Source organism: Oncorhynchus mykiss, chromosome 11 (assembly GCF_013265735.2).
Source record: "Oncorhynchus mykiss isolate Arlee chromosome 11, USDA_OmykA_1.1, whole genome shotgun sequence".
Classification (NCBI taxonomy): domain Eukaryota; kingdom Metazoa; phylum Chordata; class Actinopteri; order Salmoniformes; family Salmonidae; genus Oncorhynchus; species Oncorhynchus mykiss.
In genome coordinates this window covers 13,322,586-13,348,318 of record NC_048575.1, presented here as the reverse complement: position 1 = coordinate 13,348,318, position 25,733 = coordinate 13,322,586, and the positions used below count along the sequence as shown (strand labels likewise).

The following is a 25,733-nucleotide window of genomic DNA, read 5'->3' as shown; positions in this document are numbered from 1 at the left end:
CAATTTCGGCAGATCATTTTAGAAAGAAAGGGTCCAGATTGTCTAGCCCGGCTGATTTGTAGGGGTCCAGATTTAGCAGCTCTTTCAGAACATCAGCTGACTGGATTTTGGAGAAGGAGAAATGTGGAAGGCTTGGGCGAGTTGCTGTGGGGGGGTACAGTGCTGTTGACCGGGGTAGGGGTAGCCAGCTGGAAAGCATGGCCAGCTGTAAAAAAAATAAAAAAAATACAAATGCTTATCTAAATTCTCAATTATAGTGGATTTATCGGTTGAAACTGTGTTTACTATCCTCAGTGGGCAGCTGGGAGGAGGTGTTCTTATTCTCCATGGACTTTACAGTGTCCAATAACTTTTTTGAGTTTGTGTTGAAGGAAGCAAATTTCTGCTTGAAAAAGCTAGCCTTGGCTTTTCTAACTGCCTGTGTATATTGCTTCCCTGAAAAGTTGCTGTTCGATGCTAATGCAGAACGGCATAGGATGTTTTTGTGTTGGTTAAGGGCAGTCAAGTCTGGAGAGAACCAAGGGCTATATCTGTTCCTGGTTCTAAATTTCTTGAATGGGGCATGCTTATTTAAGATGGGTATTGGGTCATGGGTCATTCAAACATACTTTTTGTTGTGTTTTAACTTTATTTTTCATACTTTTATATTTGACCGTCATTCTATCCCCCACCCAGCAACTCCACTCCCACTTGTCTCCAGTTCCACAACCCTCAGCTTATCCCACCTATCTCTGCTGGCCACCCTCTTCAGATTTCTACGCACCATATATCTTTCAACTATGCTGTGATGTTTAACATACAATTTCAATCTATCTAATCGAATACAATCCACAGATTGTGAGTTGAAGATAAATTAGTTTACTAAGAGTATTAGTATATTAGTAATTGACTGACCCGGTCTCTCCAGATCTCCCAACAGTACTATTTCTAGGGTCAATTTTAGATCAATGTTATGCATGGACGGGCAATGTTACTACAGTAGACAGGGGTTCTATACAGACATTACTACATTAGACAGAGGTTCAATAGATAGTAAATATGATAATAAAAACAGTTTGTTAAACTTGTTAACTTTCCAATTAACCCACTCCCAAATCAAATTAATGATTATGACCATGTAAAAAATGTAGTGTCTATCTGTGTGCATGCGTACATGTGTGGTTGCGTACTCTGTGTCTGTGTGTGTGTGTGTGTGTGTGTGTGTGTGTGTGTGTGTGTGTGTGTGTGCGCATGTAGACTGTGTGTAGTCTTACTGTAGAGGCCAGCATGAATCCTACAAACCACATGGCGCAGCGCGGCATGTGTAACCACCCAGGCCTCCATGGGCTGAAAACAACATGAAAGAATACAGATTACCATCCATCCCCTGAGCCCAGTTTCTACCCTGCATCCCAATAGCTTGGACAATGTCAGATCTGTATTGCCAACTCCTTTAGTCATTGTTAAGCCAAACATGACAATGACCATAGGAGTTGGAGGGAAATCACACACACACACACACACCTTTATCCTTCCAAACAGATACACACACCTTTATCCTTTCTCCACTGAGCTCCTCAGTCAGTTTGACCGGGCATCTACCGACATCTTCAGGTCCCTCTGTAGCCACGGGCCAAAATCTCTGAACATGGTGGAACCGCCGGACAGGACAATATTCTGCTATGTGTCAGGTACAGCACTATTATAGGGCAGCAGTTTTCTAGCACATCAAAACAATGACAACCCCTTCATTCACCAGGAACTATTCAAACTGGCTTCACCAGGGTTGCAGTCAAAATCCATTTATATTCCAGTTCAGGAAGTATAGTGAAATTACAATTACAATTCTCAAATGCTTTTCAATTAGGAAGATGTGGAATTGGGTTTACTTTCTGAATGGAAATGGAATTGATCCCAACCCTGCTAAACACACAATAATCAAGAGACAGAAGTGAAGAAAAAAAGTTTGATATTATATGTTTAAAGGCTATGCAAGTCAGGTCTCAGAACGTGTTCATTAACCAAACACAGAGACAGAGAGAGATGACAAGGCTCAGGGATAACCGGACCCGCTCATTTGACCCAAATTAAATATTAACGCCCAGTGATAATAGGGGATCAACCAGCGATCCTTCGTTATTACAGGTCGAGAGGTTAAATCCTTTGTTAACGAACTTTTGAGGCTTTGGGAGGAAATGTATCCTGTTGTTTAGATTGGGTTCCTCTCTCCCTTTATTTTTCATCCTTCTCCTTCCTTCATCCCTCTTTCCAATCATGTTTTTTTCCTTTCTGAAGCCATTAACTACCAGTGTCAGAGGAGATGAAAGCCCAGCAGCAGAACGTTTTACTGCAGATGACCTCCTTTCAATTTGGGCTTATAGTCCACCTCAGATGTTATGACTCTGCTGCTTGTTAGCTAGGATGGTCAATGAATTGTTAAATGTATTAAATTGTCCGGAAGATTATCAGGATTTTCATTCAGGCAGTTAGCTCACTGGGCTATTACAAGTTCATTAACTTGTCTCAATGTTTCAGTGTTTTTTTGTAAATGTTTTATTTTCGATTGTTCGTTTTTGCATAATGGTTTGTTTACCAGGTTTGATCATAAGATATAATCCCTATTTTTGTTGATTTTTATATTTGTTTGTTTTTGTTGCCTTGCAGATATGCAGTGACTGTTCTAGTATTATAACACAGATCTTCCTCATGTAAATGATGTTTTAATTTGGTATGCAAATGAGTGGCACGGCATCCTAAAAATGTACAAAACATGAGAGCAAGATAATTTTCACTCATTCTGTGTTAGAAGAGTTTTATGTTGTGTTGGTATTATCCAAGCTAAATGACAAGAGATTAAGCTATCATGAAGAGTAGAAAGTGACCTGAAATGGTCATTGACTAAGTCAGCTTGCGTGTTCAAGTCTGGGAGCCTTCCTTACTTCCAACCAAGGCCAACATGCATGTGCCAGTAAGTCAACAAGGTACACACTGACACCTGGTGGACAACATGAAAAACTATTCTCAATCCACACTTAAATTCAACACAACATTCAATAAATGATTGTACTAAATGTATTGTAGAGCAAGTCTGACATATAAAAATATATATATATATTCCTTCTCGAATGGTTAAACTTGAAAGATATGCATTTCCCTATTAAACCACTCTGTCGAATGCGCTGTGTTGAAATCGTACATTACATGGAGGTCTTCTGACATCTATTGGACAGTTCATTATAACCTCATCGACTATTTCTGAGATGGGCTGCATGAAATCTGGATTGGCAACTGTAAAACACAGGAGCAGATTTAGTGGGTATTAAAAGTGAATGTTTAAATGAGAATAATCCAACATTTTCATTCTGCATAACAATGATTTCTGTTTTTTGCTGATAACTAACATGATAACAACTGGTGCTTCTTAGAAGATACTTATTTCAAATTAGCGATTTATAAAAATTGGATCATTGTTGGGTAACAACATTACTTGATAACTGTTGTCATGTTAGTTCTCACTAGATACTTATAAATAGTGTAGTGTAAAATAAATGCAAGCCAATATTCAGAAATCAGAATATCAATAAATAGATCTGGATTAAATCATATTTCTGGACATAGACGTTGGAAATTAACGCTTTCTATGTTGGATTCAGATTTACTGATGGCATTTATGCTTTTGTACCACTTTGTCCATTTCCCAGGGTCCTTGTCATGTTTGGTGAATTCACAATGTCTGGACTGATGTAGCAATACCTCACTTGGGTAAACAAACCCATGGTACAGGTCTGTTTCTATCAGGGAAGGGATGATTATAAATTGTCCCCTTCAGTGACGACCCGTCATAAAAAACAAAATTGTGCCTGTTTTGCATGTTATTTTGGCATTGATACGTGTCACATATTAGTTTGCAAACAATGTAAAAAATAAATGTAAAAAAAAAGTGTTATCATTGAGTTCATAAAGCCACATACAAACTTCTCTTTTGCTTTCTTGAGTAAGCCAGCTCCAAAATGCAGGTATTTCAGCCTAGCTCAGTGCTTTCTGTGGTTGAGGGGAAGACAGCGGAAAATACGGAGCGTAGGGGTTGGTAATGTTCTGGTAATGTTCTCTAGTTGCGCCGTGATTGGCTAAGTGTTCTGTCACTCTTGAGACACTACGTCACCGCAAAATCTCAAGGTCTTTGGCCACAGATAAAATGACGTCAAATCACGTTATATTATATCTACCGTAGCTTTGATTAGACTGATCATGTCAACATCATACTTTCAAAATCTTAGCTAGCAAGCTAGCAGTCATCATCATGAATCAAGTAGACAATCTACTGGCAAATCCTTTTCAATCCTTGTCATTTGAAGAGAAATAATGAAGAGAGAAATTATAGACAAAATGTATCGGTGCTCATCAGCCATTGGACAAAAACATTACACAAGAAGTTGGAAATCGCAAATTCAACAATGACTGGTTTGGAAGGAATCGGTAACTAACTGCAAGCATTGCAAAGCAATCACTAGCCTGCTATTCAGTGGAGTGGGTGTGTGGTCCAAATCTGGGTGTAAGGGTCTCTTTTCCAAGCTTAAAAGGATAAAACATTCAACAAGCGGAACGGCAACACAGGATCAACACATGGAGCTGTCTGTATTGCAGGACTTTTGATCATTTTGTGTCCTCTTGCCCTTGTCAAAGATCAGGCTCACCGGTTGGAGCAAGTACTCTGGTGGGTCATATGGAGAACTTTCCTGCTTCCCTTACTTGCACCCCTTTTCATGTCATTCTGCTGTGGGGAAACCAGTCCAAATCTGTCCGGGTCCTCATTGACTCTGGGGCCGACGAGAGCGAATGGAGGAATGGAGGCACTGGCTAGAAGGGGCGGAACATCCGTTCGTTGTGTGGACCGACCACAAAAACCTGGAGTATCTCCGCACCGCCAGGCACCTCAACTCCAGGCAAGCGAGATGGGCCCTGCTGTTTACCTGGTTAAATTGTTCCCTCTCCTGCCGGCCGGGGTCCAGGAACGTCAAGCCAGATGCCCTGTCTCGCAGCTATAACCCCACAGTTACCATCCCGGATTTACACACTGATTCGGTGAGTGAATTTATAAGAAAGTGCATAGGAGATGTTGTACCCAATGTGACCATTAAAACCTACCCTAACCAGAAACTGTGGATTGATGGCAGCATTCACGCAAAACTGAAAGCGCGAACCACCGCATTTACCATGGAAAGGTGACCGGGAATATGACCAAATACAAACAGTGTAGTTATTCCCTCCAAGGCAATCAAACAAGAGAAATGTCAGTATAGGGACAAAAGGGAGTCGCAGTTCAATGGCTCAGACACGTAGCAAGGTCTACAGACAATCTTGGACTACATAAAGAAAACCAGCCACGTCACGGACAACAATGTCTTGCTTCCAGAATAACCAAACACCTTCTTTGCCCACTTTGAGGATAATATAGTAACAGCCCACTCCGATGCAGCCCACTCTCCATGGCCGATGTAAGACATTTAAACATGTTAACCCTCGCAAGGCTGCCGGCCCAGACGGCATCCCTAGTCCGTCCTCAGAGCATGCGCAGACCAGCTGGCTGGTGTGTTTACGGACATATTCAATCTATCCCTATCCCAGTCTGCTGTCCCCACATGCTTCAAGATGGCCACCATTGTTCCTGTACCCAAGAAGGCATATGGTAACTTTACTAAATGACAATCGCCCTGTACTGCTCACTTGTCATCATGAAGTGCTTTGAGAGACTAGTCAAGGATCATATCACCTCCACCTCCACCTTGCACTCAGTTCCTTAATCTTCCTCTGTACAAGAAAATGTGGCCCCTTAGATAAGCCTTCCATAAGATTCCCATACTGTTGTAGGAGACATAGCAAGGGTTTGATTAAGCTTTAGAAATAGCTAAATTTGAGATTGTTTAAAGCAAAAGGTTTCTTCTGATATCAGTAGTGAGTTAAGCCGTCAAGGGCTTTAATTGGACTGTGTATTTGGTATAATCGTCATGACTTCCGCCTATGTTGGTCCCTCTCCTTGTTCGGGCGGCGTTACCGACCTTCTAGCCATCGCTGATCCACTTTTCATTTTCTATTGGTTGTCTTCCATCACACCTGGTTCCAATTACATGTGTATTTAACCCTCTGTTCCCCCCCATGTCCTTGTCAGTAATTGTTTCTTGTAGTGCTTATGCATGGTATTTACCGGGTTGTTTGACCCATTTATTGTGTTCTGTTGACGGTTTATGGATATTAAACGACGCCATTGTAAATCAGTTTCCACACCCTGACCATAGAGAATAAACACCTCTCTCTGTTGGCTGGGTCAGGGTGTGATATCTAGGGGAATTGTATATCTGTTGGCATGATATGGTTCCCAATCAGAGGCAGCTGTTTATCGTGGTCTCAGATTGGGGATCATATTTAGGTAGCCATTTGTGGGATCTTGTCTATGTATTGCTGCCTGTGAGCATTAGTCTAGCTTGTTTATTTTGTTGTTCTTTGAAGTTTATTTCCAAAATAAAAGGATGGAAACATACCACGCATCTTGGTCTACTCCTTATGACGAACGTGACACCTGTGCCTGACTTCTCTGCCGCCAGTACGCACCTCTCTACAATAAGTAGTTTTAGTGTCACGTTGTATAAATGATTGGAGACAGGCGCAGGAATACATAATAGGAGGTTTTAATAATCTCTCCAAAAAAACATGCCATGAAAGGCACAGGGACGAAGCCCAAAACAAACACGTATACAAAAACACAGGAATGTAACCCGAACAAAAGAGCAAGATTAAACTTCTAACAAATACACGGAACGAGACCCGTAATAACAAGTACACAATACATGCACCACAAAAGCCGAAACAACAAAACACAGGTACTTACAAAACCAACAGACATGGGAACAATAACCGACAAGACAATGGTGAACAGAGGGCACATATATACAATTACTAATCAGTGGAGAATGGGAACCAGGTGTGCACAATGAGACAGTTCAGTGACGCCTAGAGGCCGGTGATGTAGAACTCCGTAACTGGTGCACAGAGGGAGCAGCAGTACCAGCAGTCACATAGTAAGAGTAGAATTATCCGAAATGACTATAGCTTGGTAATCACACTCTGTGATAAGTGGCAGAAATGTATTGTCTAGGAAAAAGTAGTCTATTCATGAGAAGGTCTTATGAAATGGTGAGAGGATTGTGGAAAAACCACACATCAGATATGCCATATCTCTTCAGAAATATCTGAATTGTGGATACTGTCTTTGACTAAGATGATACCTTAGGAGAGCCACGATCCAGATTGGGTGACAGTACACAATTCATATCACCATCTAGTATTAGGTGGTGTGTGTCCATATTTTGGTCATCAAGAAAATACATTGTTATCCCAATTTGGTGCATAAATGTTAGCTAAGATAACAGGTGTATTATACAGTCATCCTACTACAATAATGAAATGGCCTGCTGAGTCTGCCTCTACACTTGACATTGCGAACGGTATGTTTTTACTAATTAAAATGGCTGCTCCTCTAGTTTTAGAATGAACATTGGAACAAAATGATTGACCGATCTACCCTCCTTTTAAACGAGAGTGGTTGAAAGTGCAGAGATGTGTCTCCTGAAAAAAGCCGATATCTACTTTAAGGTGATTTAAATGATAAAGAACCCTTTTACGTTTCACTGGATGATTTAAAGATTAAACATTCCAGCTAGTAAAAGTGATCGAGCAAGCAGCTGTCCCTCATGATATTAGGCCTAGCCATGTAATTCAGGTGAGAAAAGGATAGATCCCAGATTACAACAACTGATCCATTAAACATTTTTCCAAAAATAACAAATAAATAAAAACAAAAGTTGAAGAAAAATAGAAAACATAAACAAACAATACTCTGAAGTCTGGTATGAAAAAGAAAACCCACCCTGGTCACCTAATAGAACAAGGTAAACGCTAACCCCCATGAAAATATATTGTGGAAGGCCCACCAGAGGGCAGGCTGCTCCCACGAACAGCCCGGCTTGTAAGTCAAGGTGATCAGAGGCAATTAAGCACAGCTGAGCTATTCTCTTTCCCCAACAAGAGAGAGGAGGGAACCAGCAGAAGAGGAAGAAAGAAAAGAGTGTTTGCTTCTACAAAGGAGAGGACATACCTTTTGGAATGGAGAAGAAGGGGACACCACCTCTTGGGAATGGTCACCAGGGATCTGTATGACCACTCGAAGGGAGCTCTCCACGGACGGATAGTGAAGGCGGTGACACACCCGTGATTTATGATATAGTTTAAAGATACTCTCCTTATGTTCCTTGTTCTTGAGAAAAAATATTTGTTTTCCTTGGGAAAGCATCCTCAATTATGTTGGAGTGTTTAAGATAAAATAAATACCTCAAAAGAGAACATTGTTCAATTAAGAAAACCTGCTCCTGACTCGTTTATTCCACCTTTCCACTTTAGAGCAACCTCAAAGTACTGGGTCTGCTCACAATATCCACACATTGCGCTTGTAGTGGGGAACACTAAACCTATCGAGTAGAGAGCCCTGCTGAAATAGTGAAGGATTTAAAAAAAAGTTGCACATAATAAATACTTTACAACTCAAAACTAGGCTGTTTTAAAAGAAAGTATAAAACATTTTATATATCACATCTTACAGCAATACCACTAAGTTAGCAGTAACGTGTTTAAAGAAATGGGGTAACCTAATAATAGAACTGAGCTGTATCTACCCTGGATATGGGTATCAGCCAATAAATATAAACGAGCCACTTCATGGTAATAAAATAAAACGAAAAACCAAAAAGAGAATTATCTCACCAGAACTAAGGCACTAACATTACCTAATAATAATAATATCAACTGATACCACTGGCAATGCTATACAGTATCTACAAAAGAGAGACTGAGTCTGCAGTGGTAGACACATTCGTCCATTATCGCCAAATAGGTGAACATTCAGCCATTTGCTTCGTCCAACCTCTGTAGAATGTTCACCTTTACGAAGGCCATTGCCTTATGGATGTCTTGGAACATACAGTATGTTATACGAAGCCAGGCAGGAAAAGCCACACCATACCGAACGTAGGTCCGTCCACGTAGCAGACTCTTGATATCGTTGAAAGCGGCACGGTCACGAGCAACGCTGTCGGCATAGTCTGGGAAGAAAGAGATGGGAACTCCGTTGCATCGAAGTGGGCCAAATTCTCTGGCACACGGAAGAACATCAATACAATCCTGATAGTTGTGTAGTTTAGCAACAACGACGAGAGGGTTTCCGCCAGGCTTTCTTGCTTGTGAGCCCCAACGTGAGTGGTCTTCAAGGACGTCTTTATCCAATTTGAGGGCCTCCTTCAATAACTTTGAGACTGACGAAGAACTTGAGCCCGGGTCCTCAGCTACCCCCATGATCCTGATATTGGATCTTCACATATAAGCTTGTAAAGGTATGCATTGGTCCTCAAGGCTAGCCCCATCAGTTTCGAGCTTCTTAATCGTGGTTTGCAGCTTAGGCGTGTCGCATGAGCATGTTGACAAGCTTTGTTCCATGTCGGAGACAGTTTTCTTAACCAAAGATGTTTGGTATCCATGACTGGGAGTTACATGGTAGGTACTGTTTGGTGTAGCACAGAGAATTTGACCAACCTTAGCGATGCCATCTTTGTCCTCAATTTTGGGAAACACGAGTCTCATAACATGTCAGTGTCCATTTGTAGAGGGTCAGTTCGAATTTAGAAAATGCTCCGTTATTAAAATAAATACATTTTTTGCTCCATAAAGTAATCCAACAATATGTGTGCCGCCATCGCGTCTAGTTCAATTCTTCTCACACATTGATCGAGACAGGTCTTTGTCATCATGACATGCAGCACTTGGGGTGGACACCCACCTGTCTCGATCAATGAAAGAAGGCTTGAAATTAACAAGATGTCTGCAAAAATCTTTGGGTAAATTATCTGGTGTAACAATCTGTAGCTACAGTTCTCTGCACTTATGTGTCTCTACACCTGAGACACATTTGGATACACTGAACACTGTTCATGCATTTTTTTTGCATGTTACTTTTACCATAAAACATTGTTGTTGTGGGTGGCACAGTGGTCTAGGGCACTGCATCGCAGTGCTAGCTGTGCCACCAGAGACTCTGGGTTCCCGCCCAGGCTCTGTCGCAGCCGGCCGTGATCGGGAGGTCCGTGGGGTGATGCACAGCGTCGTCTGGGTTAGGGAGGGTTTGGCTGGTAGGTATATCCTTGTCTCATCGTGCACTAGCGACTCCTGTGAGAGCCGGGCGCAGGGCACGCTAGCCAGGTCGCCAGGTGCACGGTGTTTCCTCCGACACATTGGTGCGGCTGGCTTCCGGGTTGGATGCGTGCTGTGTTAAGAAGCAGTGCGGCTTGGTTGGGTTGTGTTTTGGAGGATGCATGGTTTTCGACCTTTGTCTCTCCCGAGCCCTTACGTGAATTGTAGCGATGAGACAAGATAGTAACTACTAACAATTGGATACCACAAAATTGGGGAGAAAAGGGGGTAAAAATAGAAAATATATTTTTTTAAACATTGTTGATGAATACCCAGTTCTCTTGAGTTAGCATTAAACAGTGTACACTCCCCTGTATTTTAGAATAAACAAACATTCTTTGGATATCTGAATGTCTGGATGCTACAGAGTCCTGTAAAACTTTTATAACTATCTTCTGTGAATTCATAAGGACAGAACAAATGTCAAAGATTGATAGAAAATACAAATATTTATTTTATCATTTATCTAAATCAGGGCTCTTCAACACTGTTCCTTGAGAGCTACCGTCCTGTAGGTTTTCACTCCAACCCTAATCTAGCACACCTGATTCTAATTAATTAGCTGGTTGATAAGCTGAACCAGGTTAGTTACAACTGGATTTTGAGTGAAAACCTGCAACAGGGTAGCTCTCCAGATACAGGGTTGAAGACCCCTGTTCTACCATAGAATGTTGGTGGCACCTTAATTGGGGAGGATGGGCTCGTGGTAATAGCTGGTTTCGATGTGTTTGATGCCATTCCATTCACTTTCCGGCCACTATTATGAGCCGTCCTCCCCTCAGCAGCCTCCTGTGTGTTCTACATGGTCTTACGCTGAGCCACACTGGCTGAGTTTACACAGGCAGCCCAATTCTGATATATTTTCACTAATTGGTCTTAATAATTTTTCAGAACAGATATGATTGGTCAAAAGACCAATTAGTGAAGAAAAAATCTGAATTGGGCTGCGTGTGCTTTATCCAGCTTATCCAGCTGCAGCCCTCCTCCTTCCCCTCGGACCTTTCTAAGATAGTGTAACTCATCACGCTGATATCCGGGAGGGCTCTCGCCTGGGCTACGGCATGCTTCAGTCTGGAGGAGTTCATGGCAGAGGTAAAGAGAGTTTTTGAGGCTCCATTGTCCGGGAGAGAGGCTGCCCGAAAGTTGCTTTGGCAAGACTCCCGCAGTGCGGCAGACTATGCGGTGGATTTCAGCACATTGGCAGCTGATAGTGCCTGGAACCCGGAAGCACTGGTCGACATGTTCCTGCACGGAGTATCGGAGGAAGTAAAGGACAAGCTTGCAGCCCGGGAACTAGCGACTGATTCGCTCATCGCCTTGACCATTCTGATCGATGGGCGACTACGGGAACAAAGGAAGGAGAGGAGAGCCGAAGAATGTGATTCACCTCTTACCAAGACTATGCAACTAGGCAGAGCTAGGCTGTCTCCAGCTGAATGGCTATACAGGCTTCACACTTATAGTTGCCTGTATTGGGGGCCTGGTCATTTCGTCTCCACCTGTCCACTAAAAGACCAGGCTCACCGGTAGGAGCGAGTACTCTGGTGGGCTTTACGCAGAACTGTTCCTCTCCCCTTACTCGCATAATTTTTCATGCCATGTTGCTGTGGGGGAACCAGTCGAAATCTCTCCGGGTACTCATCGACTCTGGGGTCGATGAGAGCTTTATGGACGGTACACTAGCTTCAGAGCTGAACATCTCCGCTCAGCTCCTCTCCATTCCCATGGACGTTAGAGCGCTGGACAGGTGCTCTACAGGTCACCCACATTACCACCCCCATCATCTTATGTGTGTTAGGGAACCACAGCGAGACGATTCAATTCCTGCTTATTAAGTTTCCTCAGGTTCCTGTGGTATTGGGATTCTCCTGGCTCCAGCGACACAATCCCCTCATTGACTAGTCTGCTGGTGCCATCATGGGCTGGAGCCCGTTCTGCCACGTCCATTGCCTGAAGTCTGTGCAGCCTGCCCCGGGACGTCTTCCTGGGGGCTTGGAAGTTGCCCCGAACCTCAAGCTAGGTGGGCCCTGCTGTTCACCCAGTTCAACTTCTCCCTCCCATACCGGCCAGGATCTAAGAATGTCAAGCCAGATGCGCTGTCACGCCTCTATAGCTACATCCCTGGAACCCGAGACCATCCTTCCCACCTCGTGCCTGGCGATGGCACTCAGCTGGGGAATAGGGAAGCATGTTCGTGAGGTGCAGCATTCCCGGGGGGGGGGCAGATAAACTGATGTTCATTCCTAATGCCTGGCTTGCCTGCCAACGGGGCTCCCATCGGACCCTGGTCTTTGTGTGACAACGCTTCTAGGGATTTCTCCTATAGAGCTCCATTTTTATGGAATGGTCTGCCTACCCATGTAAGAGACGCAAACTCGGTCTCAACCTTTAAGTCTTTACTGAAGACTCATCTCTTCAGTGGGTCATATGATTGAGTGTAGTCTGGCCCAGGAGTGGGAAGGTGAACGGAAAGGCTCTGGAGCAACAAACCGCCCTTGCTGTCTCTGCCTGCCCGGTTCCCCTCTTTCCACTGGGATTCTCTGCCTCTAACCCTATTACAGGGGCTGAGTCACTGGCTTACTGGGGCTCTTTCATACCGTCCCTAGAAGGGGTGTGTCACTTGAGTGGGTTGAGTCACTGATGTGATCTTCCTGTCTGGGTTGGCGCCCCCCCTTGGGTTGTGCCGTGGCGGAGATCTTTGTGGGCTATACTCGGCCTTGTCTCAGGATGGTAAGTTGGTGGTTGAAGATATCCCTCTAGTGGTGTGGGGGCTGTGCTTTGGCAAAGTGGGTGGAGTTATATCCTTCCTGTTTGGCCCTGTCCGGGGGTGTCCTCGGATGGGGCCACAGTGTCTCCTGACCCCTCCTGTCTCAGCCTCCAGTATTTATGCTGCAGTAGTTTATGTGTCGGGGGGCTAGGGTCAGTTTGTTATATCTGGAGTACTTCTCCTGTCCTATTCGGTGTCCTGTGTGAATTTAAGTGTGCTCTCTCTAATTCTCTCTTTCTCTCTTTCTTTTTCTCTCTCGGAGGACCTGAGCCCTAGGACCATGCCTCAGGACTACCTGACATGATGACTCCTTGCTGTCCTCAGTCCACGTGGCCGTGCTGCTGCTCCAGTTTCAACTGCTCTGCCTTATTATTATTGGACCATACTGGTCATTTATGAACATTTGAACATCTTGGCCATGTTCTGTTATAATCTCCACCTGGCACAGCCAGAAGAGGACTGGCCACCCCACATAGCCTGGTTCCTCTCTAGGTTTCTTCCTAGGTTTTGGCCTTTCTAGAGAGTTTTTCCTAGCCACCGTGCTTCTACACCTGCATTGCTTGCTGTTTGGGGTTTTAGGCTGGGTTTCTGTACAGCACTTTGAGATATCAGCTGATGTACGAAGGGCTATGTAAATACATTTGATTTCATTTCATTTGATTCTAGTGGCCTACCATGGTTCCTGACGTCTTTGTGTTCGTCGCCGCATGCACGATCTGTGCACAGAACAAGACTCCTCTGCAAGCACCAACTGGTCTCCTTCAACCTATGCCTGTCCCTCATCGTCCCTGGTCTCACATATCCCTGGACTCTGTCACGGGTCTCCCCCATCTGATGGCAACACTGCCATCCTGACCGTAGTGGATCGGATTTCCAAATCCGCCCACTTCATTCCTCTCCCCAAGCTACCCTCTGCCAAAGCGACGGCCCAGCTCATGGTGTGGCAAGTCTTCTAGATTCATGGACTGCCAGTGGACATGGTCTCTGACCGGGCTCCTCAGTTCTCGTCCTGGTTCTGGAAGTTCGTTCTGCACACTGATTGGGTAGTCGGTCAGCCTGTCTTCCGAGTTCCACCCGCAGTCCAAAGGCCAGTCGGAGCGAGTCAACCAAGACCTTGAGACGACTCTGCGCTGCCTGGTCCCCACCAACCCCACCGCCTGGAGCCATTAAGTAGTGTGGGTCAAATACGCCCGCAACACCCTTCCTTGCTCTGCCACGAGTCTATCACCCTTCGATTGTTCCTTGGGGTATCAGCCCCCATTCTTCCCTGAGCAGGGGGAAGAGGTCGGCATACCTTCGGCCCAGATGTTTGTCCACCGCTGTTATCGTACCTGGAAGAGAGCCCGGTCGGCCCTTCTCAAGACCACCTCCAGGTATCGACACTATCTCACCGGTATCGTCTCAGGCAGAAGGCTGTCCACCCGGAACCTGCCCCTCCGGGAGGAATCCCGCAAACTCTCTCCCTGGTTTATCGGCCCTTTCCCATCTCCAAGCCCCTCTGCTGATCATTATCTGTTGTCCTGTACCCTCCGTATACATCCCACTTTTCATGTGTCCAGAATTAAACCCATGTCTCACAGCCCTTTGTCTCCTGTTTCCAATCCTACCCCTCTTCCCCGTCTCATCGATGGCCAACCGGCATACACTGTGAGGCGTCTCCTGAAGTTTCGACCTCGGGGCAGGTGCTTCCAGTACCTGGTTGACTGGGAGGGTTAAGGTCCGGAGTAGAGGTGCTAGGTCCCTGCTAGAGATATCCTGGACCCAGATCTCATTGCGGATTTCCAATGCCAGCACCCCGGTCAACCAGGTATGCACCCAGGTGGGACGCCAGGTGGCGCCCCTAGAGGAGGGGGGTACTGTCACACCCTGATCTGTTTCACCTGTCTTTGTGCTTGTCTCCATACCCGTCCAGGTGTCGCCAATCTTCCCTATTATCCCCAATGTATTTACCTGTGTTCTCTGTTTGTCTGTGGCCAGTTTCTTTTGTTTTGTGAAACCTACCAGCATAGTTCTAGTTCCTGTTTTCTAGTTTTGACCTTTCTGCCTGCCCTGACCCTGAGACTGCCTGTTTTTCTGGACCTTTTAAACCCTATCTGGATTACTGACCTCTGCCTGCCCTTGACCTGTTGTTTTACCTGCCCCTGTATAAGTAATACACTTTGTTACTTTGACACTGTCTGCATCTGGGTCTTACCTGAAATGTGTACAGTGCTAAGCTTGGAAGCGCATGTTGGTGGAATCAGATTCTGTACCACCTACAACAAAATACAGAACAATACACAATTTAACCACCCCACATTGTATTGATCTCTATTAGACTGGCTAGCTAAGCATACATAACAAGGACATTTCGACATTGTCAGCTTGCTGTTAGCTAATGAGCATTACTAAATTGCCAGCAAAATTGCTAGCCAGCTGAGACTGGCTGAGAACCAACTAACTAACCGTAGATGATTTATACACATTCATTATTGATACCAACACACAAACAGAGAGTAAGTTAGCTATATTGACAATTAAATTTTTTGTAAAAGAGTGTTTTCCAGACAAGAGTGGAATAGATGATTACCAAATTGAGATACCAAATAAGAGTAACATTAGCTAGTTTACGTTAGCAAACGTCAGTCAAAGATAGAATCAACATGTTTACTCTGAAGGTAGTCTACCAGTCTAGCAGTGACTACCAGTACCATGGCATAAGCAAAATTGATTGACAGTGTGTATACCAAAATATAGTTATATGATTTAGCTGAGGGATTACAGAGTTCAATACAGGACTGTAACATTAGATAGCTAACTTACCCAGCTGGCAAGCTAGCTAACATTAGGTTACCTCTAATTGAGAATCTTCAGAATAAAATTTACGGCATCGCAAAACACTGCTCAACTGTCGTCAAAATGGATTCCCCATCAGTTCAGCCTGAAAATCCCTCTGATAATCTCTGGTCTCTGAATCATTCTTGATCGCCGCAAGTCACTTGCAGAATCAGGGGGGAATCGCTGATAGATAGAACGGTGAAAGCTAACTGATTTTCACGCTTGTTTGTAATTAGCACAGAACACCACAAGGGTATGATATCAAACATTAGTGGAAAAACAAACGTAAAAAAGTAATAATCTTGCCTAAAAAAGTTTACTGTGTGTTGGTCATTCAATGTAAACAACACCATTATTCACGTTTGTGTGCATGCGGGTGGGCGGTATCAAATTTCGCTACCAGTGAAATGAAAATGTGCGAGTTCTAGCCAGTGGTTTGGATAATTGTTATGTTTATGATAAAAACTTTATGTTAATATGGTAATAGCTATATGTCGTGGTAGAGCCAGGGTTAAATTCCCCTTTAATATTGAATTCCTTTTCTGAAGGCACTGTATTTATGGTCTGTCCCACGGACAAAGCAGAATGCATTTGGCAATATTTTCTATCCCAATCAATTTGCAATAAATATTTCAGAAACAACCGAAACATTATGTAATTAGTTCCCTATTATATATTCACAACACCAGGTTGTGTCTCAATCCCAGCCTTTCTGATTAAGTATAACTTCCTGTTTAACCATGCTAATTCATCATGGAGGAAAAAGTAATCTCCTCTAAAATTGATATTGTTACTCAAAACATGCAGTGGTTTAATTAATAGAGTCCTTAACTAATGTACTGCCCACTGGCTGAGTTATTCATCAAGTTAATCACACCTGTGAGTGTACAGGCCTAGCCTTCAGATTCAGAATGCTGAAGGTCTGCAAAAATCTTATTTTGTTTGATTCTATACTGTAATTTACTGCAGGCTCATACCACTAATAGATGTAATGTTTTTGCAACAAGTCTGGATACGATTTAATGTTGATCCATTTTAAATTATTTGTAGCCTTGCTATAAAATGTAAAAAAGTCATGTATTTTCCCCCTGAAAGAGAATAGACAACCCATGTAGCAAAGCCACAGCAAAATCATACCACCATGACCCATCTCTGATGGGGTTATCCCCCCTCCAGCTGACAGGCTATTTGACCTATTTACTCCTTAGTCATGTGTCCTGCATGAACAAATAATAACAAACTTCAGCTTAACTTTTTCAAAACTAGTTTAGACTATTCTGTCCTACAGTATTACTATCTCAATCGAGGAGCCTACTACAGTTAGCCACTGGCACTGCATTTACATTAAAAGCATACCTAACCTAAACTCTTGTTATTTATAATATATTGTAATAATACATTATTAATCTTATTATCATGTTACCATTAACTGAGAAGGTGCTTTCCACTTGCAGAGTGGAACAGAGTCAGATGGCAAAAGGTTGTGTCAATTGGTGGCATAACATGTTTTATTTATTTCACCTTTAATTAACCAGGTAGGTCAGTTGAGAACAAGTTCTCATTTACAACTGCGACCTGGCAACATAACCTTAGTAACTGTCATTTTCGAGGCAGATCACATACCTTCAATGCAAACTCAGCTTTTTCGAGCAAACAAACTCACCCAATCCCACAATCTATCACGCAAAGTGGTGGGTGGACTGCCATGCTCATGATGACGAAAGAATGTCCCCAAAACACCATAGACTTTTTGCAACAACTGTATCAAAAAGTTCGTTTAAATACAGTGTATTATTGAAGGTTGGATAGAAGGCTGATTGCTCTGCCCCGTGCTCGCTTATTTCCCTCTACCGTTATTTATATTCCTAGTAGTATGACAGCGAGCGTATTTCCATTGTCAAAGGGAAGATGGAAAAAATGTAAACGCGCTGGCTCCGTTCCCCACTCGAACGTAGTAATGGGAACTCGCACACCTGACCGTGACTCAGTTTCTCATACCAAAATGCTCTGTTATGTAGAATGGTTGCTGAATCAATCAGCTGTTACAGAAAAAAATACTTTATTGAAACCTGTGAAATGTATTTCCTTATAACACAACATGAAATAACCAGTCAGTTCAAGAATAACTTCTTATTTTACAACGATGGCCTCGCCACCATATGGGACTCCCGATCACCGACGGTTGTGATACAGCCCGGGATCGAAACAAGGTCTGACGTCTCTAGTGTAACAGTATTGCTTCAGCATTGCTCTCATCGCACCTACCTGGGCTCGAACCAGGGACCCTCTGTACACATAGACAACTGACAAACACACGAAGCATCGTTAACCATCGCCCCACAAAAACTTTGCAGAGCAAGGGAAACAACTACTTCAAGGTCTCAGAGCGAGCGACGTCACCAATTGAAACGCTATTTGTTCTGCACCCCGCTAACTAGCTAGGCATTTCACATCGGTTAGACTAACACTGAGATTAAGTGCTTTAAACGGCTGCGCCACTCGGTAGCCTAAATGAAGAAGCCGTAAAAACATCTAAGGATGATTTTAGACAGGCAGCCCAATTCTGGTATTTGTTTCACTAATTTATATTTTGGCCAATCAGATCAGCTTTTAAAATTATCTGAAGTGGAAAAAAATAGCAGAATTTGGCTGCCTGTAAAACGCTGCCAGAATACCACCAATGTGTTTCAATATAAACAACGCAAGGTGGCATCTGAACTCCACTGTTTCCTCTCTGGACGCGAAGTTTTGGCAACCTTGTTATGCTGTAAACCATTCCTCACGCGCCCAATGAAAAGCAGGAAAGTAATATTATGTCACACGAGCTAATATACTTTATTATTGATAAAGTTAGGATTAATAGCAATTATGCTTAACTACTTTTCATTATGTGTACCAAAGATTCGGTAACAATGCATATAGCTCGTCTGTGTCAGATATTACGGTAAAATACCAAAAGCCGGAAGTCGATTTGAAAAAGCGCGTTCTTTTTTTCCTGACAGATACAGGGGATGACAACTACTGCCAAAATGACAGAGAACGGTGCACAAGTATGTTGCAAATTAACGTTACCCTATAAGTGTAATAAGTATCTAACGAAAGGTTTTTAATAAAGTTACATTATGTATATGTCGATGTGCGCCTTTCCATCAAGTATATCCCCATGTGCTTAGCTAACCAACCTTTTCTTTGTACGTGCTCTTTTATAACCCTTTCGTGCTTTTCAATCCCTTTCGACACACACTCCATACAGGTTAACGAGTATGTACCCGATAACTAACATTGTTAACACTTACGCACTTCCATACAACGATCTAGTAACCACAGAGACACATCGCAGTTAGCTTAGTTCCAACAAACATTTTACAGTCACTTCCTGGTTCCGATCAGCTGTTTTCCTGCTTTGGGCCAGATATGAATACCGAAGGTAAAACAGAACTTCAAGTTAGCAGCTAGTAGTACTTTGTTATCAAAGTAAAATCAGAAGGTCATGAATATATTATGTTGTTTTCTAAATGAGTATGTTTTTTCTTTCAGTTGTTTGCTAGGTTGGAGGGGAGACGGTCATTGAGGGACATTGAACCTCACATCTTTCCTGATGGTGCTGGACCTATTCAAGGTAGTTTGTCCAGGTGTATAAACATAGCATCATCAGGCCATATAAATAAATTATTACAGTAGTCACATAGTTGACATTTCTTTTACATTCATTCTCCAGGTGACGTAGTGGAGTTCCATGGCACCGAGGGAAGTGGAAAGACTGAGACCATGTACCATCTGGTGACCCACTGCATCCTCCCAGCCGACCGGGGGGGCCTGGAAGTGGAAGTCATGTACGTGGACACCGACTATCACTTTGACATGCTGAGGCTGGTGACAGTACTGGAGCAGCGCCTGGGGGAGGACGCAAAAGGAGAGGATAGTGGGGCGGCGGTAGAGCCTGAGGAGAGGGTGCGAGCCTGCCTAGGCCGACTCTTCGTGGTTCACTGCTCCAGCTCAGTCCAGCTGCTTCTCACACTGCACTACCTGGAGAATACCTTCTGCAGCCGGCCCACTCTGTGCCTATTGGTCATCGACAGCATCTCAGCCTTCTATTGGGTGGACCGAAGTGGGGGAGGGGAGAGCGTGGCAAAGCAGGAAGCCAACCTCAGGAAGTGTTCAGAGCTCCTGGATCGGCTGCTGAGAGACTACCGTATAGTGGTGTTCGCCACCACGCACGCCATCATGAGGAACTATGGGCACTCGGCTCAGGCTGACTTGGCGGCCATGACACCTGGGCCCTCTGAGCCATCCTCATCGTCTTCCTCCTGGAGACAGTGGCCCTCCTCTCATGCCTCAAACTTTGACAAGGCCTACCTCAGCAGGGCCTGGCAGAGGCTAGTGACACACAGAGTGCTGTTTTCCAAAGGAGAGGTGACCAAGGACAGAAAGCAGGTGTTTTCCGCTGCATGCACCACCACAAGTACAAGAGGCACTAAATGCTCATCTTTTTGTGTTATGGAAGGGGGTGTTCAGTTTTTATGAACATGTTGTTGAACTCAATTGATTGAATTCTATTCTGATTCTGGATGTGTTAAACTGATATTAGATGCTACAGCAACTTTTAGTGATTTTATTTCTTACATTTGTTGGATTATTTTAATCCACCAAATGTGGATGCCATTATGTTTTATGTTTGTGTCATTTGTAAAATAATAAATCAATACAAAATAAGTAAGATAGGGCAACTGTTACAGAGGTTGCAAATGTTTTGAAACAGTCTGAATACTTTTGAATAACTGTATGCTTTAGAAGAAAACATTCTAAAACCCTGTTTTTGCTTTGTCATTATGGGGAATTTTGTGATGGTTGATGAGGGGGAAAAAACTATTTAATAATATTTTAGAATACGGCTGTAACTTAACAAAATTAGGAAAAAGTCAAGGGGTCTCAATACTTTCATACACTGTACATTCAGTGTCTTCAAAAAGTATTCATACCCCTTGACTTATTCCACATTTTGTTGTGTTACAGCCTGAATTTAAGATTTTAAAAAATCTCACCCATCCACACACAATACCCCATAATGACAAAGTGAAAACTTATTTTTTGAAATTCTGGAAAATTTATTGAAAATTAAATACAGAAATATTTAATTTACATTAGTATTCACACCCACGAGTCAATACTTTGTAGAAGCACAATTGGCAGCGATTAGTCTTTCTGGGTAAGTCTCTTAAGGTATTTCCACAGCTGGATTGTGTAACATTTGCCTATTTATTCTTTTCAAATTTCTTCAAGGTCTCTTACATTGGTTGTTGATCTCATTGCTAGACAACCATTTTCAGGTCTTGCCATAGAATTTCAAATCCAATCAATCAATCAATCAATCAATCAATCAAATGTATTTATAAAGCCCTTCTTACATGAGCTGATGTCACAAAGTGCTGTATAGAAACCCAGCCTAAATCAAACTTTATTTGTCACGTGCCAAATAATGCTTACTTATGCTTACTTACTGCTTAATGCTTACTTACCAACAGTGCAGTTCAAGAAGAGTTAAGAAAATATTTACCAAGGAGACTAAAGTAAAAAATAATAATGAAAAATAACACAAGAATAACGAGGCTATATACAGGGGGTACCGGTACTGAGTCAGTGTACGGGGGTACAGGTTAGGTGAGGTAATTTGTACATGAAGTGACTATGCATGTAGATCATAAACAACGAGTAGCAGCAGTGTACAATAAGGAGGGGGGGGGGGGGGGGGGGGGTGTCAATGGCGATTTAAGAAGACTTAAGTCAAAACTGTAACTCGGCCAGGAACATTCACTATCTTGGAAACCAACTCCAGTGTACATTTTCCCTTGTGTTTTAGTTTATTGTCCTGCTGAAAAGGGGAATTCATCTCCCCCTGTCTGGTATAAAGCAGACAATCGGGTTTTCCTCTAGGATTTTACCTGTGGTTAGCTCCATTCCGTTTCCTTTTTATTCTGAAAAACTCCCCAGTCCTTAACGATTAGAGGCATACCCATAACATAATGCAGCCACCACTGTGCTTGAAAATATGGAGAGTGGTACTCAGTAATGTGTTGTATTGAATTTGCCCCAAATATAAACTTTTGATTCAGGACAAAAATATAATTGCGTTGCACATTTTTTGCAGTATTACTTTAGTGCCTTGTTGCAAACAGGATGCATGTTTTTGAATGGTTTTATTCTGTACAGGCTTCCTTCTTTTCACTCTTTCAATTAGGTTACTATTGTGGAATAACCACAATGTTGTTGATCCATCCTCATTTTTCTCCAATCACAGCCATTAAACTCTAACTGTTTTAAAGTCTCCATTGGCCTCATGGTGAAATCCCGGAATGGTTTCCTTCTTCTCCTGCAACTGAGTTAGGAAGGATGCCTGTATTTTTGTAGTGAAGGGGTGTATTGAAGCAACATCCAAAGTGTAATTAATAACTTCACCATGCTCAAATGGATATTCAATGTCTGATGTTTTTATTTTTTTCCTATCTACCAATAGGTGCCCTTCTTTGCGAGGCATTGGAAAACCTCCCTGGTCTTTGTGGTGGATCTGTTTTTAAATTCACTGCTCAACTGAGGGACCTTACAGATAATTGTATGTGTGGGGTACAGAGATGAGGTAGTCATTCAAAAATCATGTTAAACACTATTATTGCACACAGAGTGAGGCCATGCAACTTATTATGTGACTTGTTAAGAAATTGTATATTATTAAACTTACTTAGGCTTGCTCTTAGAAAGGGGTTGAATACTTATTGACTCAATAAGCTTTAGCTTTTCATTTTTTATTAATTTTCAAAAATGTAGAAAAGTATAATTCCACTTTTACATTATGGGATGTTATGTGTAGGCCAGTTACAAAAAAATCTAAATTGACTCCATTTTAAATTCAGGCTGTAACACAACAAAATGTGGGGTGTGAATACTGTAGACTCTAAAAATGGAAATTACCCTTCATATGACAGATCTTCTTAAGTCTAAAGTATTTTGGAAAAGAGGATATACTGTATGACAGTTGGAAAGAGAGAGTTTTCTATGAAATAAGCCATCAATAGATTGTGTGTACAAATATGTCTGTGTGTATGTCTGTTAACACTCTTGTAGAGTATATTTCACAGACAGTTCAAGGGTAGAGTGGATGGAGCAGAGCCTCTGTATGTCAGTCATCCAGATTCATGTACAGTCTGGGATAACTGTCAAACCAAACTCGCCCTCTATAGGACTTCCTTAATCTCTATTCTAGTAAATGTTTAGGGTGATAGTTTAAAACAGTTTCATGGACTGTTGAGCCTCATCAATTCCTAGGTTATTACCTAGCTTGTAATATGGGGAGTGCTTGGTCAAGCTGGCAAGCACTACTATTTAAATGGGGTCTTCATGTTCAAGCAGGACTACTCTCACCCTACCCAATTATCCTTTGACTTTTGACACCCAGCCAGCATCCCATAGCGATGCCCTGGAGAAACACAACTAATTACACAGTAATTATCTATCAGTCACGCGTCCTGTGGAACCCAGACTGCTCGTAGCTCATTGACGGAGACCAGCTGTACTGTACATAATAGCAGGGTTTTGTTCCCTCCCTGTGGATCCCTGTATTGTTTCACGGCTCTCTGTTCTATAAGGCAAGCCTTACTGAGTAATTAGGCACTGAATGGTTTGTTATTACTCTAAGAGGAGTTGGTAAAAGTACCCACCCCTCCAGCAGCTGTTCACTCTGCTCCACCATTGTCCCATGTCATGTGATTTATCCCTCAGGGTATTAACTAAATAGCCCACAAGGACAGGGACTGTTGCACATACTGTATGTATCCCCCAACCGATCCAACTTTAGGACAAATTGCTGCGTAGATGAGTTGTGAAAATCTGTTGTGTGTTGTGTTTGAAAGGTACATTCAACTTCAGACCTCTGTTGAGTGACAGCTGGGCTTGTTTAATTAAAATTCTCAACAGTGTTAGAAGAAATATGAATATTAAAGGTGAAATCTGTAAAAATACACATTTTTCTCATTAGAATGAACTGTCATCCAGAACCGAGGAAACTATATTGTGTCCTCAGTTCGGGATAAATAGCCCACCTATAATGATGACATCCTTTGTATTTGGAGTGTGCAGTTGGTTTCAGTCGATAAGCATTAACCACAATGGCCTCATGGCAGTACAAGTCTGTGCTGATCGCCCAGCAGTTGCCAAGTCATTTCACATTGTATTCTTTGTGCTCTCTCTTTAAGCTTTGCTCCTGGTCGATATGGCTTAAGGCTCCAATTTTCTTGAAAATGTTCAGATCAATTCTCTTCTATCATAGAAAGAGCAAAGCAAAATTCTGATCTCTCCGACTCACCCTTACTCTGCCAAAAAGGTTGGATTTGAAGGTTTTTGATGTTGCAGTTTAGATTATATATACAAGCAAGTGTGGTCAAGGGCACAACTGTGTTGTTGTTCTTCAGAATTGGCTGCCTTATAGATAGATACACTGGCAATCACCTTGAATGATCATGGTTAAAAGGGATGCAGCTGATGTAAAAGTCACCTCAAAAATTGCAATTGTTTTGCATTTTAGCTAACCCTAATCCCAATTTCTAACCTTAACCTAATTCGCCTAACTTGCTACATTAATTATCCTAACCTGCTACGTTAATTATCCCAACTGCTATCTTAATTATCCTAACCTGCTATGTTAATTATCCTAACCTGCTACATTAATTATCCTAACCTGCTATGTTAATTATCCTAACCTGCTACGTTAATTCTTCTAACCTGCTACGTTAATTCTTCTAACCTGCTACGAAGTTCTGATTTGATCTGCATCCCATTTAGTCAAAATCAATTTGAATGTTTATCTCAGCATGAGGATACAATTATGCATATTAATATCCTCTGTCATGTTTGATAACCAATAATAACCCACACTCTCCTTCATAATCCACATTCACAAGGTGTTGATCTTGGCTGTAAAGGCATCACCTTGATTCTAGCTTGCTGAAGCACCAGCAACCATACTATTTCAAAACATCCCACTCAGAGTGGGGCGGCAGAGCGTTGGACTAGTAACCAGAAGGTTGTGAGTTCAAACCCCTGAGCTGACAAGGTACAAATCTGTCGTTCTGCACCTGAACAGGCAGTTAACCCACTGTTCCCAGGCCGTCATTGAAAATAAGAATTTGTTCTTAACTGACTTGCCTGGTTAAATAAAGGTAAAATAAAAATAAAAGAGGCCGGATAGCTCAAACACTAGATTTCATTTAGTCAGCACAAACTATCAATCAATGTAATGCACGTTACATGATGGCACACAAGCTCAATATTATTTTATTATGAATTATGAATTTGCTTACGTACTGATTTTAACTGGGTCCCCTTGCCCACATTCAACCAACAGACTTCAAGACCACGACAGCACAGCAGCCTTTAACTTTGGCCCAGAAAACCAAATGGATGCCAAGCAGCACAAAAGAAAGACAGTTCCTCTTAATTGATTTGTTTATTGCTGTTGATTTTTTCTTTGTGTTCTTCAGCAGTTAGCAAAAGGCTTGACGCCTGGGGAGGGCTTATGGCTCTGAATGATACCATTTAGTAGTCCAAGCCTGGGGTGAAGAAGCAGTGTGTTCAATAACATATCCTTAATTAGAAGACATGAGACCAATGATTCTTAGTTTGTTATTTCGCTATGTGTTTAGGTGTTAAACAGATGTGTATGTGTGTGTGTGTGTGTGTGTATTGTATTCAAGCTTTGAGAAATTGTGATATACAGTGCCTTGCGAAAGTATTCAGCCCCCTTGAACTTTGCGACCTTTTGCCACATTTCAGGCTTCAAACATAAAGAAATAAAACGGTATTTTTTTGTGAAGAATCAACAACAAGTGGGACA

The 25,733-nt window shown here is 42.5% G+C and overlaps 1 protein-coding gene across 3 annotated transcripts; it reads left to right on the top strand.

Annotated features, from left to right (window-relative positions):
• The first annotated feature begins 10,934 nt into the window (after positions 1–10,934).
• Positions 10,935–21,448, top strand: xrcc2 (X-ray repair complementing defective repair in Chinese hamster cells 2). 3 transcript variants are annotated; one of them, XM_036934921.1, is made up of 3 exons: positions 10,935–11,361; positions 19,391–19,472; positions 19,572–21,447. In XM_036934921.1, exons 1-3 carry the CDS (start codon positions 11,353–11,355, stop codon positions 20,375–20,377), a joined length of 897 nt encoding a protein of 298 aa, XP_036790816.1. In that variant the 5' UTR covers positions 10,935–11,352; the 3' UTR covers positions 20,378–21,447. The 3 variants fall into 3 exon arrangements, with proteins under 3 accessions (XP_036790816.1, XP_021475872.1, XP_036790818.1); XM_021620197.2 differs by lacking the exon at positions 10,935–11,361 and adding an exon at positions 18,577–18,903 and having other exon boundaries at positions 19,572–21,444; XM_036934923.1 differs by lacking the exon at positions 10,935–11,361 and adding an exon at positions 18,936–19,280 and having other exon boundaries at positions 19,572–21,448.
• Positions 21,449–25,733: the final 4,285 nt, after the last annotated feature.

Bases quoted from the DNA above. Each gene is read 5' to 3' on its own strand.
- xrcc2 (XM_021620197.2), top strand. From the start codon at position 18,865: ATGACAACTACTGCCAAAATGACAGAGAACGGTGCACAA. The intron at 18,904-19,390 runs GTATGTTGCAAA...TTTTTCTTTCAG, and splicing joins TGACAGAGAACGGTGCACAA to TTGTTTGCTAGGTTGGAGGG. The intron at 19,473-19,571 runs GTAGTTTGTCCA...TTCATTCTCCAG, and splicing joins TGGTGCTGGACCTATTCAAG to GTGACGTAGTGGAGTTCCAT.